General features: G+C 36.3%; 1 protein-coding gene across 7 annotated transcripts in view; it reads left to right on the top strand.

Annotated features, from left to right (window-relative positions):
* The window catches only part of METRNL (meteorin like, glial cell differentiation regulator), a 31,144-nt gene extending 12,549 nt beyond the window's left edge, over positions 1–18,595 (top strand). For all 7 annotated transcript variants that reach the window (XM_069076632.1, XM_069076631.1, XM_069076636.1 and 4 more), the window contains 2 exons: positions 6,595–6,654; positions 17,719–18,595. In XM_069076632.1, the coding sequence (XP_068932733.1) occupies positions 6,595–6,654; positions 17,719–18,035 (377 nt within the window). In that variant the 3' untranslated portion in view covers positions 18,036–18,595. The remainder of the gene's footprint in view (positions 1–6,594; positions 6,655–17,718) is intronic.
* The last annotated feature ends 3,602 nt before the right edge of the window (positions 18,596–22,197 follow it).

The raw sequence follows: 22,197 nt of genomic DNA, 5'->3' as shown, positions 1-22,197 counted from the left end.
GTAATTTTCTTGCATTGTTCTCATTTCTCTTCCCAATTTTTCCTCCATTTCTCTTATCTGCTTCTTAAGGTCCTCTATGGCCTGCAACCAGCTTATATTTTCCTTTGAAGCTTTTGGTGCAGGAATTCTGACTTCACTGTCTTTCTCCTGTTCCATACTTTGCTCCTTTTTGTCCCCAAAATAGGAGTCTGATGTTGGAATCTTCTGTGTGCTTTGTTTCCTTTGCCTGGTCATGTCACCTCTTAGTCACTTGACCTTTGGACTTTTTGCCACAGTAGGAGTCTGCCACCAGACAGGGGAGCTTTCGTCCCAAATGCTGGGGTTTTCTCAGTTGCCGGAGGTATTAGATGGGTGCCTTCTGTGAGGCCACCATAGGCTCTGGCGAGCTGGACACATACCCCTGGACCTCCACCCTAGACTGCAATCCAGATCCAAGCAGGTTAAAGCAAGAGCAATTACTCTTCAGACTGGTCGCTTGGTCCCCCTACACTCTGCAGGCCAGGAGCTGAAGCTGCCACTTGGCGCTGGCTGGCTGTGCCAGGTAGCTCAGGGGTTTCTTGCCCCGGGGGCAAAAGCCTATGCATTCCCACTTACTGGGTCCCAAAGTCCAGACTGCAATCACCTCTCACTTGGTCCTTCGCATCTATGTGTTGATAATTCTGGAAATGGCCAGAGCTACTGATGATCTGGAGTCCCTCCTGCTTGGGACTGGTCAGACCCACCCTGGGGCTAAAACCTCTGGCTCACGTGCTGCACTGGCCTATTCCTGCTGGCTTGCCGGGCTGTCCTTAGTGGGAGGTTAGCTTCTCTGTGTCAATTTGCGGGTTTTGCAGCTCCAAAGTTTGTTCAGAGTCCCCTTTTTACATTGATTGGGGAAGGTGGAAGCTGTGGCAGTTCAGAGGGTCTGCTTCTACTTCACCATGGAAGGAACTTTAGAGGCAATAAAGTCCAACATCCTTATTTTGCAGCTGATAAAACTTAAACTGAAAGTTTTTGGGTTGTCCAGAGTCACACAGGTAGTAAGTGACTGAGGTGATATGAACTCTGGTCTTCCTGACTCAGCCCTCTATACCTATTTGTCATTTTCTTAACTTTTTTTTTTTGCTCAAATATTTCAGTATAAGAGGTACAAAGTCAAACCTCAAATTTATTTTCACTTGAATTCTTCTATTTACTCATGATTTCAAGCATTTTTTTTCCTATATGGCATAGGCTTTTTTATGTGGCTTGGATTTTTTCTTCTAAAAAATTTATTCATATTTGTTGTAGATGTGACTTTAAAGCCACAGATTTGTATATTTGTTTATACTGCACCAAAGTTCAGGTTTGATATCGGGATGAAATGAAACCCTGAACATTTAATACTTTGCCCTAACACAGCACGGACATGCAACAAAGATGCATAAGGATACAGTGACACTTAGCTTCTCTGGATATTATCCCTCCCCACTCCGCACCTCCTCACCCTCATCATCTCCATCTGGAAATGTGTCTGGTAATCATTAGGATATAGTGACTCATATAGTTTCTGGCACCAACCAACTCCAGGAGGCCCTGAACCTACCTGTCTTGGGCTTTTTGTTGTGAGGAGAGCACATTAGAGAAGTTGAGATCAATCAGGTTTTGTGAGGGGAGAAATCGCCAGGGAAACTGCTAGAGGAGCTGGGGCAAAAGGAAGTTGCTTGGGGAGAAAGCTATGTCAAGGGCAGGGGAGCTGAGTCAGGAAACTCTCCTACCACAACATCCTCTGACCTAACATTTGGGGAATGGTTCATATTCTTATAAATTAGAATTATTTTCCCATATATCTTAGAAATGAAGCATATATCAGAGAAACTTATTACAAACATTTTCCCCCAGGTACTTGCTTCTCTTTTAATTTTATTGGTTTTGTTTTTGTGAAAACTTTTCAATTTTATTAGTACTCAAAACTGTTTTACCTTCTGCTATTATCCCTTTCTCCTGTTTGGTCATGAACACTTTTCCCTGTACATAATTCTAGAAATTAATTTTTGTCTTGCTCCTCTAATTTGTTTATTATGTTTGATGTTTGATGTATTGTTGATCTGATATGCTCATTTGCTTCTATGTATTGTTTATCTAATCTATTCCACTCTGATTATCTTCCCTATTTCTTAACAAATACCAAATAGTTTTAATGATTATTGTTTTGTAGAATAGTTTGAGAATATTTGTGTCATCCTTGCATAAATTCTAGTATATATGCTGCCAAAACAGGCAACATTCTATTACTTTTATAAACTTAGCTTTTTGGGAAGAAATTCCACTGTCTGTCCTGAGCAATTATTTTTAATTTCCTTGACTTCAATACATGTGCAGATATTCTGAGAATAGAAATAGATGTATAAATAACAACTACTAAACTTTTAAGAATTGGGAATTGCACTTTTATTTAGCAAGAAATTTAAAAATTAAGCAATATAGTAATAAACTACTGTATAAATCTGAATATTAGGGCACCCTCCTAAAATGAGATCTCTTTTAAAAGAAAAAAATATATATAATCATTAAGCATATATATATATATATATATACATATAAATATTAAGCAGTTAAAAGAAAACCTCACAATTGGGTTTTGTACAAGTTCTTTTGTGTGGGGAGAGAAGAGGAACAGATGTGATTTTATTGATATGAGGAATTATCATATGTACTCCCTCTACTAATAAAGGTCATTCCATCTCTGCAAGTTATAGTCTTAGGAAAGCACTAAAGCACTGAGAGATTGCGTGACTTGCCTAGCATCACATTACCTCTATGTATTAGAGGTAAAACTTGAACCCATTTGGCCCTTTTTGGCTAACCCATTTTGGCTGGTTGATTTGGGAGGAAATTGTAACATACCCAGAGCAGTAGGGTACAATAAGGCCAGTGATTTTCAATTGATTAAATCTCAATTTTAAAATATTAACTCCATGGTTAGGGAAAGATCCTACTCTTGGAAGAAATGACCAGGAAGGCTAACATCTATTTCTACATATGACTCCACCACTAATGTGTTGTATTTTTATTCCCTTCTTTATATAATCAGACTAGTTTTGAGCCTATGCAAAACTAAATATTATAGGGCAGAGTAAATGACTGTCAACCATTTCTATGACTTTTTAAGTTTCTCCACTCAAAAAACTGAGATGACTCTCAGAATGACTAGTTATTATTTAATAATAGCTAGTAGAACAAAGTTCTGGAGAATGTTAGGGAAAGGAAACACTGCAAATGTTAATCTTGGCCAGCTTCTTTTCTGTGTTCGCTTTGTTCAGACAAATTCAACCACACCCTTCTGAAGCTTCTTTCTGCACCTGTTTAGATCTTCAATCATCATTTTATGGGGCTGATGATTTCCCTTCTCTTGCCTTCATTTGTGATTATGGAACACTGAAATATGTTTGAAGATTATGCAACCTCTTATTAGACTCCGTGAATTATTGAAGATTACTTCAATACAGAGTTGGGTATCTTGCTCAGGGGAGCACTAGATGAAAACACTAGGCTAGTTATAGATTTTTGAGCCTTGTGGGAATCAGGTAAAATAATGCCTTTTATTAGGATACTTAATTGAACATAATTGAAGTTGAAAACAATCAAATAAGTTGCTCATTTTTTGTGTTTTTCTTTTTCCTGTTAACTTAATAGAAGTCAAGGAGTAAGCAAAACTAACCAGTGAGTCATGGCAAATTTGCTGATGTTCCACCCAGTAAGTCTGACTATTAGGCAATATATTTTTCTTGCTCTACTAAGGCCACCTCCCCAACAGGAAATTCAGGTTGCATCATGTTAGATCATTGCTTTCCATTAGATCTTTGTTTCCCTACATTAAGAAAGCACTTTTTAAAACCTACATATACACAAAGCAAAATATAGACTTCCTTCTTTTCTTCTCTTCTCCTATCCCTACAGCCTCAAATTAAGAAAGGAAATTGGATATTTTTTAATTTGTCTGGCTTCTGAGGATGGATCTGGTAAGACAGATAATGAATGCCTACTATTCATAAAAATGTAAGTTGGGTTTGTGGTAGGCATTTTAAATGAAACGTGACAAAATGCCAATGAGTTCATTATTCTATAATCACTTGGAAGCACTGGATTTGGAAAATATAGAGTACCCTTAAGTGAGATATGTTTAAGGAGAGAACACCTGGACAAAAAGAAAAAAAGAGATTTGGAAAGAATTTTGAATTATCCCAGGTATTCAAAAGAAAAATAAGAAATATGTATAGATTAAGAGCCATACCTAGGACTCTCATTCATATTTGTCTCCACAGATTGAGATAGTTCTCTATTTGCCAGAAAATATTCTTAGAACCAGAAATGGGAATCTTTTAATCCTGGAAGCGCTTTACTCCTACATCTGTTGTTGCAAATACAGTTATATAAAGCATTTATTAAGTGCTTTTTATGTGCAAGATATCATGCTAAGCACTGGTGATACAAATACAAGCTAACAAAACAGTCCTACAGTTAGGGAACTTACATTTTAATGGGGAAAAACAACACATATTGAAGCCAGAAACGAGTAGGGTGGAGAGAAAGGTGGCAAGTAAATAGAAGCAATGAAACTGAGATTATGACAATGCCATAGGCCAGAGGTGTCAAATATACAGCACACAACACTCTCAACTTTGACCTGAACCAGATTAAAATGTAATTGATAAATATTTAACAAAATCAACAAAATAGGTAATATTATATTTTAAAACTAAGTCAATATATGTTCAAGATGCATCAATATATATGGAATGATGTCTCTGTGAAAATTAATATTGACTTTATATTTGTTTTTGCTTTGTAAGTGGTTTTATTCTGTAACCATATTTTGTATTTTATTTAACAGGCCTAAAGTCTCTTCTCTGTTTTGAGTGAAGAATCTCATATGAACAAAAGTTCAATCTTCCCCTCTCTGAAATTAGATATAAAGGCTTAAGCTTTCCCACATTGACTGTTGGTTAAAGAAAATCTCTGTTCTTGGTATTGTCACAAAGCATTATCTCAGCATAGGTTTGTGTGTTATCCTTGAGAAGCTGGACCCCTTCCCATTTTTAATATTTAAAAAGTGGTCTTATCCTCCAGTTGCCACTGAATCTACATGCCTGGGTCCCTGTCAGTGACCTCAGGATGGAGCTAGAAATTAAAATTTACAAAAGATAAAGGTAGTTTTCATCCCATGTGGGGATGCGCCTACTTTGTTTAATGTAACCAATCATGATTCCTCACCCCTAGATACTGGCTGTCCTTTGTTCTAAACTTATAAAAATGAGATGCATCAATTCTTGTGCTTTGGAATAAAAGGAAACAAGTCATTGACCCTTTTATTAATGGGTTTGGTGACCCATTAATAAACTGTTATCTTGCTTGGAGAATCGCCTCAGTTTACCTTTTTGATAAATTCCACATGTGACAACTTCCTGCATTTCTATTTGAGTTTGACACCACTGCTATAGTCAATAGCATATGTAGATTTCAGTAAGCTTTTAACAAAAATCTTTTATTTTTGATAAGATGTAATATATTCTCTACATGGTAATATAGTTTGATGGGCTTAGAACTTGTTGAATGATTAAATCAAAAGAGTAGAAACTGAGTAGATGTCAACTTGGATAAGGGTCTGTGGTAAAGTATCTCAGGCATTTACACCTATGTTGTTTGGCCTTGTGATATTTAATAATTCTTATTAGTAGTTTGGATGAAGTCATAGCAATGCTGGTCTCTTTCAAACGACAGGAAGTTGGGAAGGATAACTAAGATATTAAATGACAGATTCAGATCCCAAAATACCTTGATAAGCTAAAATATTGGGCCTAGCTTAAATCACAATTAAAAACTTGATAGTGGTCAATGTAAAGTCTTATATTTGGGTTCAAAAAGTTTAGATTGGGAAGGCATGTTTAGACAACAGCTCTTGATCTGAAGATTAAATGTGTTGCTTAATATGAATTAACAGTGCAGTATTGCATCAAAAAAAGGTCAAAATTACCTTAGACCATACTGAGAAGAAGTGTTAATAAAGATCATAAGTGATCTTTATAAAGTTTTTAAATTATACTACTCTGTCCCGATCAGAATACACTTGAGCTGCCATAGTTTTAGAAGGACATTGACAACCTATAGTGTTTGTTTCACTTCCACATTTAGACTCTATTCTGGGTGGTTGAAGTTGCTCAAAGTTGTACCTCTGGTTAAATGAGATTCTTGTACTAATCATGACTGTTTTAGGCTTCCCACGGGGCCTTGACATCCTTTAGAATATATTCCTTTGATCTATCTTTGGTATTTTGTTAGAGATACAGAGCAGAAAAACTGTTTTTTTTTCTGCAACTTTGTTGAATGCTCCTGATCTATAAAGTATCCATTGGACTTATTTTCTATAATCTGTCCAGCTATGAATATTAATATAAAAACATTGAGGAGAGTTAGCAGTGTGTTGCTGGTTGTTCTAAAAGTAATTAGGAGAAAACTAGGAAGGATTTGCATACTGTGCTGTCCTTAAGACTCTTCTTTCCCTTTCCAGTCCCTTGACACAGAAGACACCTTTAGATGATTTTAAATTGCTTTTCTTGGATTTATTTTTTTCTACAGTTCCATGTCGCCCTTGCAGTGACACAGAAGTCCTCTTAGCTGTCTGCACTAGTGACTTTGGTAAGTAAACACCAACTTTACTAGAGTTTGTGAAATATTAGCATTGCTCCTACCTCTTCAGGGCACTTATTTACTTATCCATAGAGCCCAGGTGCTTCTAATACCATGTAGCAGAACTAGGATTGAAATTTTTAGGCTTCAAGGGCACAGAGAGGCGGTATGATATGGTGCTTTGAGAGTTAGTCTTGGGAGCAGGATGACCTGATCTCTGATACACACTAAGTAACCCTCAAGAAATTTAACCTCTTACAGCTCCCAGTGGCTAGTTAAGACTACAATTACAGAACTGTTGCTCATCTGCATTGATGGAGTTTTCTCACTAGGGATTCTGTGTTTGAATGAAATCACTGGTCTGGGTTAAAAAAAAGCAGGAGTGTCACTATGTAGCCATGACCTCACTGGATTTAGGCTGGTCTTATATAGTTCAAGTTCAAGATTAGAATAAAATGATACAGGACTTCTGGTTCATGTGAGCAACAAGATGAATTAGACATTTTCTCCAATCCCGACAATCTCTCAAACCTCTCCAAAACAGAAATAATATGCTAAAGACTCAGAATCCAAAAGATGGTAAAGAACTACTCTCCACAACCACCAAAAATAAATCATAAATGAGACTCACTTATCCTGAGCTCACTCAGCACCTCTCTCTCACCCTTCTCTTTCTCCTATTTGGCATGGAGTGCATGGAGAACCTGACACCAGGCTATGGAAGTTTGTTCATGCCTTAACAGCCAGTTTGGCCACAACCCTTCAGGAGCAAAACCCTTTGAGGGAGTGCAACCTGGAAGCACCAGTACTTCAAAATTCTGAAATGCCAGTACTGGAGCAAATAAGTCGTCCCAGTAATGCCTGTGCTGGGCTAGAGAACTGAGGAATAGAAGGAGTAAGACAGAACACTGTGTAGGGGAAGGTGGGAAAAGAGCACAACATTCAGCTAGGCTCTATTTTAGCCACCCAAAAGTAATTTGGAGCAGAGACCTAGAACTATGGAATGCCCATTTTTGGAGGAGACGCAGATGCTTTGAGATACATCCCCCAAGGAAAACATAATCAGAGGGAAAGGAGTCAGAAAGTGAGTGATAGGAAAAATAAGGGGGGGGAAGGGAAAGAAAACACAAGACTTTGAAGATAAAGCAAAATGACACAGCACTTGATGAGACAGAGGACTCAGTAGACTCTGAGAAGAACATGGAAATACAACACACTATTCCTTAGTGGTTTGAAAGGGAAATAAGAATCATGAGAGCAGAATTTATGTCCTGCACAGCAAAAATAACAAAGAGAATAGAAAAATTAGAAGCAGTAATGGTGAGTTTTACCAAAGAAACAAGAGAGTACAATAGATTGGGAATGCAAATACAGAGAAATGAGAGACCACATAGCACATTATAACATTAAATGAAAATATGTTCATTATTTATGCAAAACATATAGTCTCAAAGACATGATGTACAGAGACAACCTAAGAATCACAAATCTCCCAGAAAAATATGATAGGACAAAAATCTTTAACAGCACGATGGAGGAAACAACAGAACAGAACTACCCAGAATCTTCTAAACATAGAAAATGAAATTCCAATTAAAGAAATTCAGAGATCACCTAAAGAAGAAAACAAACAAAAACAACAAAAATCAAAAGCTAAGACTGCAAACTCCAAGACACACAGTAGTTGATTGAACAATTCAGGAACAAGTTCTGAAAGACATCAGGAAAGAGACCTTCAAATACAAAAGAAAGGACATTTGAACAACACAAGACTGTTCTACACCCACTAGAAAACATAGTAGGGAAAGAAATAATGTTCTGAAGAGCCGTACAGCTTAGGATGCTGTACGGTGAACTATCCTCCAAATCTGAGCTTAATCGTACAGGAAGAAGATGGATAAGACTTCTTCATAAATGTATGGAAGAACATGGGGTGAAGAACAAAATCTGGTAGAGGTAACAGTAGAGAAGCAGTTTATATTACGAATAGAAAATGGTGACACCTGCCCATAGGGGAATGCTGCTTTTTCAGATGCAGAAAAGGGAAGAGAGGGGAACAAGGTAATAGAGATAAGTGAGTGATGCAGTTCATATGAAGGGCTAGCAATGAGAGGAAGGTGACTTCTGTGGTCTCAGAAAAGACCAGGAGAGTGGGGAAGGAGAAAGATGGAAAGACTGCAAAGGGAGGGGAAAGGAAGAAAAGCTTTACTTTGAAGGTAGGATGGGATTCCACTGATAAATGCTGCTAAGAGTGAAGAGTCATGATTAGTGAAGGGGCATGAGCACCTGCACTGGCTAAAGCATGGGGGATTGGTGCTTGAAAAGTTTTGTTGTATTGGGCAGGGGGGAGTTGGAACCTATGGTTGGATTTGGCTCCATGAGCATGGAGGGAAGAGCCTAGAATGGATACCTTAGAAGCTTTAATTAAATGAATATAGACAAAAGAGAGATGACTTATTATAGGGATCATGAATCAGAGGTTTAGAGTCTAGGGCAAACAGAAAGAGAAGATGGATATTGAAGAGAGTGAGAGAAATCCTTATGAGAAAGGAGCACAAAAAATGAACTTTAAAAACTATGGAACGGGACTAACTAAAGGGAAGTAGAGTAAGGGGTAATATCAAGTAAGAAGAGGAGGGGTGGCCAGGTAGCCCAGCAAGTAAGAGCACCGGCTCCAGTGTTGAGAAGACCTGGAGATCGAATCCCGGGCTCAGACACTTAGCACCCACCCAGAAACACCTGGCCGTGTAACCTTGAGCAAGTTACTTAACCCCAATTGCTTAGGGGTGGCCAGGTGGCTCAGTGAGTAAGAGCACTGGCTCCAGTGTCAGGATGACCTGGATCAAATCCGGGCTCAGATACTCAGCACCACACCCAGAAATAACTGGCCGTGTAACCTTGAGCAAGTTACTTAACCCCGATTGCTTTAAAAAAATAAAAATAAAAAAAAAGTAAGAAGAGGGGATGAGGGGTGTGGGGAAAAGAGCCAGGTGGAATAAGAGAGCCAGGAATAGGAATAGGAATAATCTTTAAAAAAAGATTGAAGGAACTAAAGGAAGATAATACTGTGTTAACAGCAGAAGAGCAGAAATGCATCTAGGAAAAGGAGGGAAGTGGTTGAATGTGAAAATTTTTTTTATTAAATTTGTCTGATAAGAGTTTGGAATGTAAGATATTTTATATATTATATATATATATATATATATATATATATATATACATATACATACACACACACACACACATGATTAATATGCATTCCCCAATAGAAAAATGGTGTAAGAATACAAACAATTCTCAAAAGAACTTCAAGATATTCACAACTACATGAAAAAATGCTCTTAATTGCCAATAATAAAGATAAGTGTTAATAAAAAAAAAAACCTTGAGGCTTAACCACAAAATAAACAAGAAAGAAGTTAAGGAGATGAATAGAATTTTAGAAAGAGTTTGGATATGGTTGACCTCTGGAGAAAATTGAATGGGGATAGAAAGGAATATACCTTTTTCTCAGTGGAATGTGGCTCCTACACAAAAATTGACCACATTATTAAGGCATAAAAACTTCACAATCCAAGGCAGAAAGCAGGAGTATTAAATGCATCCTTTTCAGATACTGATGCAATAAAAATTACAGGTAATAAAGAGCCATGGAAAGATAGATTAAAATTTAATTGGAAGTTTAAATAATCTAATTCTGAAGAATAAATGGGGAGCAGATAGGTGGTGCAGTGAATAGAACACCACCCTGGAGTCAGGAGGACCTGAGTTCAAATCCGGCCTCAGACACTTAACACAAAAACTAGCTGTGTGACTTTGGGCAAGTCACTTAACCCCAACTGCCCTCCAAAAAGCAAAAAAAAAAAAAAAAAAGGATGAATGGGTCAAACAACAAATCATAGAAACAACCAAAAGCTTCATTCAAGAAAATGACAATAATGGGAAAACATATCAAAACTTATGGGATGCAGTGAAAGAGGTTCTTAGTGGAAGTTTTTATATTTTTATTAAATTATTTATTTTTAGTTTTCAATATTCACTTCCCAAAATTTTAAATTTTCTCCCCCTCCTACCCCCCTCCATCCTCAATATGACATGAAATCTGATACAGAAACCCCACATACATTCCTACTAAACATATCTTCACATTAGTTATGTTGTACAGAAGAATTATAACAAATGGGAAAAATCACGAGAAAGAAAAAAAAAAGAAAATTGCTTCATTCTGCATTCTGACTCCATAGCTCTTTCTTTGGAAATGCCTGGCATTTTCCATTGTGTGTCCTTTGGAATTGTTTTAGGTCCTTGCATTGCTGAGAAGGGCTAAGTCTATCAAAATCAGTCCTCACACACTGTACTGTGTACAGTGTTCTCTTGGTTCTGCTCCCCTCACTCAGAATCAGTTCATGTAAGTCTTTCCTGGTTTCTCTGAAGTCCATTTGTTCATCACTTGTTATAGCATAATAGTATTTTTAGGGAAAGTTTTATATCTCTGAATGGTTATATGAATGAAATAGAGAAAAAGGAGATCAACGAATTGGGCATGCAGCTAAAAAAGCTAGAAAAAGAACAAATTAAACATCTCCAGCTAAGTACAAAATTAGAAATTCTGAAAACCAAAGGAGAGGTTAATAAAATTGAAACTAAGAGCTGGTTTTATGAAAACAAACAAACAAACAATCTAGTAGGTAAACTTTTAGTTAATTTGATTTAAAAAAGAAAGAAGAAAATCAAATTACCAGCGTCAAAAATGGAAAGGGTGAATTCAGCAGCAATGAAGAGAAAATCAAAACAATAATTAAGAGCTATTTTACACAACTGTGTGCCAATAAATATGACAATCTTAGTTAAATGGATGAATATTTACAAAAATATAAATTATATAGGTTAACATAAGAAGAAAAAAATACTGAAATAACTTCATTTCAGAAAAAGGAATTGAACAAGCCATCATTGAACTCCCTAAGAATAAATTGCCAGGGCCAGTTGGATTTACAAATAAATTCTATCACACACTTAAAGAGCAACTCATTCCAATGCTATAAACTATCTGTCCTACCTAATTCTTTCCATGATGATGCTGACACCTCAACTGGGAATAGTCAAAACAGAGAATGAAAATTACAGAACAATTTCCTTAATGAATATAGATGCAAACACTTTAAATAAAATATTAGCAAAGATATTATGAAAACTTATCTTCAGGATAATGCTAAGTAGGGTTCTCACCAGGAATGCAGGGCTGGTTCAATATTAGGAAAACTATCAGCAAAATTGACCATATCCACAACAAAACTGGTAGAAACCATATGATTATCTAAATGGATACAGAAAAAGCATTTGACAAAATGCAATGTCCATTCCTATTAGAAACACTAGAAAGTATAGCAATAAGTGGAGCCTTCCTTAAAATGATAGATAGCATCTACCTAAAACCATCAGCAAGCATTATATGTAAAGTGTGATTAACTAGAAGAATTTCCAGTAACATTGGGGTTGAATAAGGATGTTCATTATCACCATTGTTAATCAATATTGTATTAGAAATGTTAGATTTAGCAATAAAAGAAGAAAAAATTGAATTAGGATACATGAAGTAGACACAAAGTTATCACTCTTTGTAGATGATATGATGCTATACTTAGAGAATCCTAGAGAATCAAGTAAAAGATTACTTGAAATAATAAATAACTTTAGTAAATTTGCAGGATATAAAATAAACCCACATAAATCTTTGGCATTTCTATATATAACTAACAAATCCCAACAGCAAGAAATAGAAAAATTCCATTTAAAGTTATTGTTGATATTATAAAGTATTTGGTAGTCTATCTGTCAAAAAAAAACTCAGGAACTATATGAACACAATTATAAAAAACTTTCACACAAATAAAGTCAGATCTAAACAATTGGAAAAATATCTGTTACTCCTGAGTAGGCTGAGCTAATGAAATAAAAATCCCAATTCTACCTAAATTAAATTACTTATTCAGTGCCATACCAAACTACCAAAAAATTATTTTATAGAGCTAGAAAAAGTAATAAAGAAATTCATCTGGAAGAACAAAAGGTCCAGAATATCAAGGAAATTAATGAAAAGAAATGCAAGGGAAGGTGGTCTAGCTGTACCAGATCTTAAATTGTATTAGAAAGTAGCAATCATCATGCTTGGTACTAGTTAAGAAATATTGTGATGCATCAGTGAAACAGTTTAGGTACACAGGACACAAGAGTCAATGCCTATAACAATCTACTATTTGATAAAACTAAAGACTCCAGTTTCTGGCATAATAAATCATTATGTAACAAAAACTTCTGGGAAAACTGGAAAATACAAAAATAACAACAAAACTGTCAGAAACTAGGCAGAGACCAACATCTTCCACTGTATACGAAGAAAAGGAAAAATATGTACATGATTCAGATATAAAGACTGATAATATAAGCAAAGTAGGAAAGCAAGGAATAGTTTACTTGTCAGATTTATGGAGAACAGAATTTATGACCAAACAAGAGATAGAAAACATAATGAAATGCAAAATGGATGATTTTGATTGCACTAAATTGAAAAGTTTCTGCACAAATAAAGCCAACACAACCAAGATTAGAAGGGAAGCAGAAAGCTGGGAAACAATTTTTACAACCAGTATCTCTGATAAAGGTCTCATTTCTAAAATATAGAGAGAAATGATTCAAATTTATAAAAATACAAGACATTCCCCAAATTATAAATGGTCAAAGGATAAAAACAGGCATTTTTCAGAGGAAGAAATTAAAGATATCTATAGTCATATGAAAAAATGCTGTAAATCACTATTTTTTTCTTTTTGGAGGGCAATTGGGGTTAAGTGACTTGCCTAAAGTCACACGGCTAGTAAGTATGTCAAGTGTCTGAGCCCGGATTTGAACTCAGGTCCTCCTGACTCCAGGGCAAGTGCTCTATTCACTGTACCACCTCCCCGCTCCAATGTTTAAAATCACACTTGACCATGAAGGGATTCTAAATCACTATTGATTAGAGAAATGCAAATCAAAATGACTCTTAGACTGACTAACAGGAAAATGGTAAATGTTGGAGAAAATGTGGGAAAATTGTGCATTATTACACCAGTGCATTATTGGTGGAGATGTGCACCAATCCAAATATTCTGGAGAGCAATTTGGAACTGTGTCCAAAGGGCTATGAAATTTTGCATACACTTTGACCTTGCAATACCATTTCTAGGTCTGTATCCAAAAGAGATCATTAAAATGGGAAAAGGACCCACATGGCAAGAATATTTATAGCAGGTTTTTTTGTGGTGGCAAAGAATTGGAAATTTATGGTATGTCCTTCAATTGGGGAATGGATGAACAAGCTCTATATGAATATAATGGAATACTATTGTTCCATAAGAAATGATGAGCTGGAAGATTTTGGAAAAAACTTAGAAAGACATATGAACTGATGCTAAGAGAAGTGAGCAGAACCTGGAGAACACTGTACACAGTAATAGCAACATTGTGTGATGACCAAATTTGATAGATTTAGCTCTTCTCAGAGGTATGATGATCTAAGACAGTTCCAAAAGACTCCTGATGGAAAATGCTATCAACATCCAGAGAAAGAACTGAGTGCAGATGCAACAACATTATTCTCTCTTTTTTTCTTTCTCATGGTTCTCCCTTTTTGTTCTGAGTCTTCTTTCACAACATGACTGATGTGGAAATATGTTTAAAAGGATTGTACATGTATAACATATCATATTGCATGCTGATGGGAATGGGGGAGGAATGGAAGGAGAAAAATTTAGAATTCCAAATCTCATGGAAGTGAATGTTGAAAACTAAAAATTAAACAGGAACACTAAAAAGTTTTAGCATATGATTGTGATGGAATCGTGCTGTGGAAAATGATGGGGCGAGAGGTTCAGAAAAACATGATGCAAAATAAAATGAGAAGAACTGGAAGATCATTGTGCAATGTTGTAACAGTAATGTAATGGTGATCAACTGTGAAAGATTTGGCTATTCTGATCAATATAGTGATCGAAGACAATTAGAGAGGACGCAAATGAAAAATGCTTTCTATCTCCAGAGAGAATTAATGACCCCTGCATGCATATTGAAGTAAAACTTTCTGACTTTATTTTTCTTGCTTTAAAAAAATTGACTAATATGGAAATGTTTTGCATGATTTCACATGTATAATTGATGTCATATTGTTTGCCTTCTCAGTGGAAAGAGTAGATTGTGGGAGGGAGAGAATTTAGAACTCAAAATTTAAAAAGAAAAGAATTTTAAAAATAACTAATCAATGGAAGAATATTTAAAAAAAAAACATTGTCTCCTCTTCTCACTCAACCTTTTAAATATTATCTTCTGACATTATCACTCTACTCAAACTGTTCTCTCCAAAATGATCAATGGTCTCTAAATTGCTAAATCTTATAGTGTTTTCTCAGTCCCCAAAGACTTGTCTGCTACATTTGACACTGCTGATTATATACTCCTGGCCAATCTTTCCTCTCTCTTTTTTGAATACTATCTTTCACTTCATTCCTCTCTTACAGACTGTTTAGCTTCTTTTCCATCTCCTTTACTCTTTCATTATAAATATCACAATACCCTAACTGTGAGCATTCCACAAGGTTCTATCCCAGACCATATTCTCTTCTATTCTTATACTTTCTTGGTAATCTCATTAGCTACCATAGCTTTAATTATCATTTCTATGTAAATGACTTACATATCTATGTATCCAGCTCCAGTCTCTTCCCTGAATTTAATTCCTGAATCTGATTATTAGACAGTTTGAACTGTATACCTTGGAGATATCTCAAATTCAGAATGTCAGAAATTGAACATATTATCCCTTCCCCACAACTACTTTGCTATTCCCAACTTTCCTATTTCTGTTGAATGTTCTGTTGAACCACTTGTCCAGGTTTCCAGATAACTTTTTCATTATCTGTGACTTCTCCCTCTCCTTCACCTCATATATCCAGTCAGTTGCTAAGTCTCATTTCTATCTCCATAATAGTGCATGCATTCAACCCCTTCTCTACACTCACAAAGCTATGACATTAGTTCAAGTCATCATCATCTCTCACCTAGATTATTGCAGTAGCCTCTAATTTCATCACCTTAGCCAAAGTCTTTCCAAACACTAGTACCTCCTACATACTGCTTCCAAAATAATTTTTCTTAAATGCAGGTCTTATTGTGCAACTCTATTACTTAAGCAACTCCATCCCTTCCCTATTACCTCCAGGATCAGATATAAACTTCTCTGTTTAGCTCTTAAGTACTTCAAAATCTTCTTTAACCTAACTTTCCAGTCACATTAAATATGAACTTTATCTCCCACTACCCTCTCTCCACCTTTTAAAGTGTGGCCAAACTAGCCTTTTTCTTTCTATTCCACACATATTGTAGACCATTTTTTTTTTAAGCAATCAGGGTTAAGTAACTTGCTCAAGGTTACACGGCCAGGTGTTTCTGGGTGGGTGCTAAGTGTCTGAGCCCGGGATTCGATCTCCAGGTCTTCTCAACACTGGAGCCGGTGCTCTTACTCGCTGAGCCACCTGGCCGCCCCCTGTAGATCATTTCTTATGCCTTTGCATTGACCATTCTTCCTAAATGGAACGCACTTCCTCTTAGCCTCTGCCTCCTGTAAAGGTGCAGCTTAAGTACTACCTTTTACATGAAGCTTTTCCTGACCGCCCCACCCCCCCAACTACTATCATGCTCCCTCCCAAATACCATCGATTTAACAATGTTGTATCTATCACTTTATATATATATATTCTGCAAATACTTTTATACGTATTTGTTTTCTCCCCCATTAGAATGTAAGCTTCTTGTGAGTAGGGATCCCTTCATTCTTTCTCTCCTTTCTTCCTTAGTTCCTTCTTTCCTCCTTCCTCCACTCCTCCCTTTCTCTCTGGAAACTGAGATGAGAACTTTCGAAGCTTAGATTCCACTTTTAGATGGGAAGTTAATGGGACCTGTGCTATGTAGAAATGAGCTAAGTTGAGCTAGTTTGCCCCCAGAGACTAATATTTAGGAGAAAATAGACCATGGAGCAGATAGATGGTGCAGTGAATAGAGCACTGGACCTGGAGTCAGAAAGATTTGAGTTCAAATCTGGTCTCCAGTACTAGCAATGTGACCCTGGGCAAGTCACTTAACCTCTATTTGCCTCAGTTCCTCATCTGTAAAATGAAGACTCACTGGAGAGGGAAATGGCAAACCGTTCCAGTATCTCTGCCAAAAAAAAAACCTTTGTGGGGTCACATATCGCCAGTCATACATGAATGAGTGACTGAACAACAAACACAAATGACCTGGAAGTGTTGGGACAAATGTTTGTATCAGGGGTGGGGAAACTATGATCTTGAGGCCTAGGTCGCCAAATGCAGCCGCTTGACTGAGTCCAAATTTTACAGAACAAATCCTATTAAGGGTCTGATGGGTCAGTCATTTTTTCTGGTATGTATTCCTTGACAAGTTAGTTCTACCGAGGTGATTTTGCAGAATGTTACATTTGTTGTTTCAGTGAATGTTTAATACCGTAGACTCAGACTCTCAGATTCATACAGCTTGCCTGATCTTTCAAAACTCCTAAGTAGTTTAAAGTTAAAGAATGTCTAGATATGCTGTTCACTTGGTCTCTTAAAGGTGCATTATTTTCCTGAATGTAATTTCCTAGCATTCTTCATCTGAAGAGGCACCATTTTCTCCCTCGCATCATGCAGGTGAAGACAGCATCTGAGGCAATCTTCATGTTTTCCAGACCCCTATTATGTGAAAATTTCTGGAATGAGGCAGATTCATAAGGTGGACAGGATACTGTCCTTGGAATCAGGCAGATCTGGATTCAAATATCAGCTCAACACTTAATGTCATCCTAGATAAATCATTTTGTTATACCTTGGTTTCTTTATCTGTAAAATGCTGGATGGACTTCTTATCTAGTTCAAGTTTTCAGGTCTTATTTATTTTCGATTTGTGTTCAAAGAGGTATAAAGTCATTGTTCCTACTTAAGAGTTTTTAATGTTTTTGACTCCTTTCTCCCTTTTCTCTTCTAGTGGTAAGAGGATCCATCCAGAATGTAACAAATGAACCAGAACAACAAGAATCTATCATTGACATTCATGTCAGCAAACTGTACAGGCAAAAGAATAAAGTCTTTCAGCTTGTGGAAAGCAGTGAGAGCTGGCAAGGACAGATCAAGACACTATTAGAATGTGGAGTGAAACCAGGAAATGGGGATTTCCTCTTCACAGGCCGAATGCACTTTGGGGAGGCCAGATTAAGCTGTGCTCCTCGTTTCAAAGACTTCCTAAGGATGTATAAAGATGCTGAGAACAAGGGTCTGAATCTATGTGAAATAGGCACAGTCTGAAGATGGATGGTTAGATTAGAAATTCTCTTTTCATTTCCAAGAAAACTTCACTCCACCTGCACTTATGCCTGACAAATTCACTGTCATAGTGAATACTATTAATTTATTGAAGAGCAGCTTCCAGAGGAACTAACAATTGGAAGTCAGGCCCCATGGAGTCTCTTTATAATACCAGAAAATGTTGTACTAATTAAGAGACTAGCTGGATTGAATGCTATGTACCCCAGATTTTTTTCTTAACCAATTGAAAAATGAAAAATAATTTATTATATTTTGAAGCATTTTTAATATTTAAATACACTATATCTTTTAATACCATTAATAAAAACCATAAGATGTAGTATTTGGTCTGATATACAACTTTAACAACAATGTTTTTTTAAAAATTGAGGCTATAATTTGAAGTAATTTCTAATGACAGAAAATGATGGAGTCAAACATTTTGGGTTTTTTTGTGTTTCTTTTTTTAATTTTAATTTTTGACTATGATTGCCAACCACCATCATCTTTAGGCTGGTAAATTATATCCATTTCAGAGAAATAAAGCTCCCTGAATTTGTGAGAGTTGTTTGAGATTTCTTTCCTCCTTTTTCCCAAGTCTCAGCGAGCTATTATTTACTACTTTTCCCCATTGACGGCCAGTTAGAATGGTGGCTATACATTTCAAGGATCCATTCACTAGAAGGTCTACTATGAGCTGAGTTGGATGAAGTGGGATTAGAATATTTAATTTTCTGAGTCTATAGAGATACCCAATTTAATCCACCCAAATTATTTTGTACATGCTGCCACATAAATCTTCTAAAAACAATTCCAGGAAAGTTTTCAAGTAGGATTATTCACTTTTGGGGTCTAGTTTTGGATAGTTAGATACTGAAGGCTCCCTACCAACAATACTTCCACTGTGACCCCTGAAAATGTCCCTTGTTTATATTTACATTTAAATTATTTTCATCCTTTTCTTTAAAACTCCCAGTCCTCTTAAAATGGTAGCTAGGTGTTCAATGCCACTAACATTTACTGTGCACTAGCCTCGTAGGATACAAATAATGTTTCAAACAAACACTACCTAATCCTTCCTTTGCACCATGTGGAATGCTATAGGCATCAAACTTCCCTTCATTCTAGATCTTTTCCTATCCTCCTTTCTTGAATTAGCTATTACTGAAAAATGGTTCTTCTAGGTGACACAATCTCCTTAACCGCCTTTCCAGTAAAACCTTCACTCTCTCCTTGGCTCCTTGATTGAGGCAGCAGAGTTGAAATACTCTTTGTTCCCCATTGCCACTTCTAAATTCTTCCCCTGCCTCCATAACTCAATAACTTCTACTTGAGGTTCATGCTATTCATATCTAGCATCCAATCAAATCTTGGTAGCTATACTCTACCATCTGCCTCTCTATGCACAAAGGTGGTCATACCCTTGATCTTGCACATCATTAGCTTTAATCAAGTTATCTCCACTAATTCACATGAAAGGGTGACAAATGACTGGTAGATTAACTAGCCCTTTCGTGGATAAACTCTTTGAAAAGTTCATCTACCATAAATAACTTTATCCTCTCACTTCTCAATGCCTTGCATTCTGTTTTTAGGCCTCATCATTACACCAAAATTGCTCTCTCCCAAGTTACTAATGATTCAATGGCTTTTTCTCAATGCTTATTTTCCTTGACCTCTGCAGGCTTTGACCTTCCTGAATACCCTCTTCTCCTTTATATTTTCTTCTCTCTAGATTTTGAGAACATCATTTTATCTTGGTTCTCTCCCCACCCCAATTCATTGTCCTCAGCCATTAAAGTGATTTTCCTAAAGGTCGGATCCAGTCATGTTGCCCTCTCCCTCCACTTAATTAACTCCAATGACTCCCTATCACCTCCAGGATCAAATATAAAATCCACTGCTTAATGTTCATAGTATTTCATAACCTACCAACCCATTTTCCAGTCTTATACATTACAGTCCACAGTGGATTTTCTGTTCCCATGATACTGGCCTACTGGCTGTTCCATGAACAAAGCTCAATTTCTCAACTGTGGGCATTTTCTTTTAACTATCTCCCATGCTTGGAATTCTCTGTGTCTCTGTCTCATTAATTCCTCTTAAATTCCCTGTCTTCCTTCAAGTGCCAACCATAATCTCATCCTCTACAGGAGTCCTTCCCACCCCCTCTTAATTCTAATGCATTCCTGTTTATTTCCTATTTTTCTTATATTTTGCTTGTTTGTACATACAGGTTTATTGAATCTTCCATTAGATTGGTTCTTGATGGGAGGGGCTGTCTGACTCTTTGTATCCCTAGCACTCAGCAATGCACTTGGCACATAATAGGTGCTTAATAACTGTGTTGATGGAATGACTTTTTTCCCTCACATTTATTGCCATCATTTTATCTTTTTCTACCACATTCACCTCTTTTTCTTTCTTCCTTTGCTCCTGTTTCTCTAAAACAAGGGCATTGAACTAGAAAATCTCTATGATCACTTCCAACTCTATTACCATATTCTTACTTCACTTTGACTGCTTATAAGTGTAAACACAAGCCATACTACCACCAGTAGAAGATCAAAACCTGAAAAGACTTAAAGGATAGATACTAGGGAACTGCCTGAGGCACATACTGGTCAAATGACTTGCCCAGGTTCACAAAATTAAATGCCAGGCAAGATTTTACTCTGAACCATGAACTCAAACTACTACAGGACAATGTGCATTGTGAATTAATATTTCATTAATCAATCAAATCACTGATGATTATCTGAAAGTTGAGTGTGGGGTAAACCCAATCTAATAAACATAATGCTGCTGTTCAGACACGTCAGACTCTTTGTAACCCGCTTTGAGGTTTTCTTGGCAAAGATACTAGAGTGGTTTACTATTTTCTTCTCCAGTTCATCTTGCAGATGAAAAAATTTAGGGAAACAGGGTTAAGTGATTTACCCAGGGTCACAGAGTTAGTAAGTGTCTGAGGCCAAATTTGAGTTTAGGAAGATAATCTTCTTGATTCTAGCCTAATATTCTGTCCACTGCATCATCTAGCTGCCCAAACAAACATCAAGTCAGCCACTAAATGTGGAGCTCCCAAACCTGGGAGAATCATGGTTCCCTTGAAGAAAGGAGGTAGTTTTGGGGAATAAGAGGGTTCTTGGGTTTTGATAGGTGAATTTTTGTCTTTTCTTCCTTGGAACTTCCTTGGAACCTTTACATCACTTACTGCTAATTTCCAGACTATATTACAGTGTGTATACCTCTCTCCTCCTCCCCATCTTATCTCCCTTTATTGTGTTATCTTCCCTAATAGAGTATGAACTTTTTGAAGATTTTTCTACCCACAGTGCCTGATAATTCTTAATAAATAAGTTCTTAATAAGAATACTTTTATTCTTAATAAAAATTTTTTAATCATCACCATCACTATCATTTGCAAAGAACAGGGGGAGCTATTATATTTCTTCCTTGGAACCGTTTGGTCATTATATTTTTGTCATTGTTGATCTTTCCAGTTATACATTCATCATTATACAATTCGTCATTGTTTTCCGGGTTCTTCTTACTTTATTTTGTATCAGTTCCTACAAGTTTTGTCATGCTTCTCTGTACCTTCTTTCTTCTTCATTTATTACAACACAATAATATTCCACAACATTTATGCAGCACAAATTAGTCATTCACCAATCGATGGGCATTTACTTTGTTTTCAATTCTTTGCTATCAAATATATTTTACTTAATTACAGTTAGCCTTGAGTTTGTTTAAACTACCTTTGTGAATGATAAAAGAGGTCATATACTTAATAAAATCACATTCAGGATTGGTCAGAGACCTAAAAGGAGGCAGTTTTCAGATGAAGAAATCAAAGCTATCTATAATTACATAAAGAAATGCTCTAAATTACTTTTTGATTAGAGAAATACAAATTAAAACAACTCACACCTATCAGATTAAGTAATATGATATAAAAGGAAAATGATAAATGTCGAATAGTATGTGGGAAAATTGGTATTCTAATGCATGGTTGGTGGAGTTGTGAACTGATCCAACCATTCTGGAAAGCAATATGAAACTATCCCCAAAGGGCAACCAGACTCTTTATATATAATTTGGAAAAAATCCAGTATATTATAAAAAAGACACCTGAGAACCTTAATAAGTAAAGATTATT

Source organism: Petaurus breviceps, unplaced genomic scaffold (assembly GCF_028583685.1).
Source record: "Petaurus breviceps papuanus isolate PSGF00001 unplaced genomic scaffold, PetGlider_PUasm1.0 90925, whole genome shotgun sequence".
NCBI classification, from domain to species: Eukaryota; Metazoa; Chordata; class Mammalia; order Diprotodontia; family Petauridae; genus Petaurus; species Petaurus breviceps.
The sequence above is the reverse complement of the archived record's forward strand: the minus strand, read 5'-3'. Positions and strand labels throughout refer to the sequence as shown.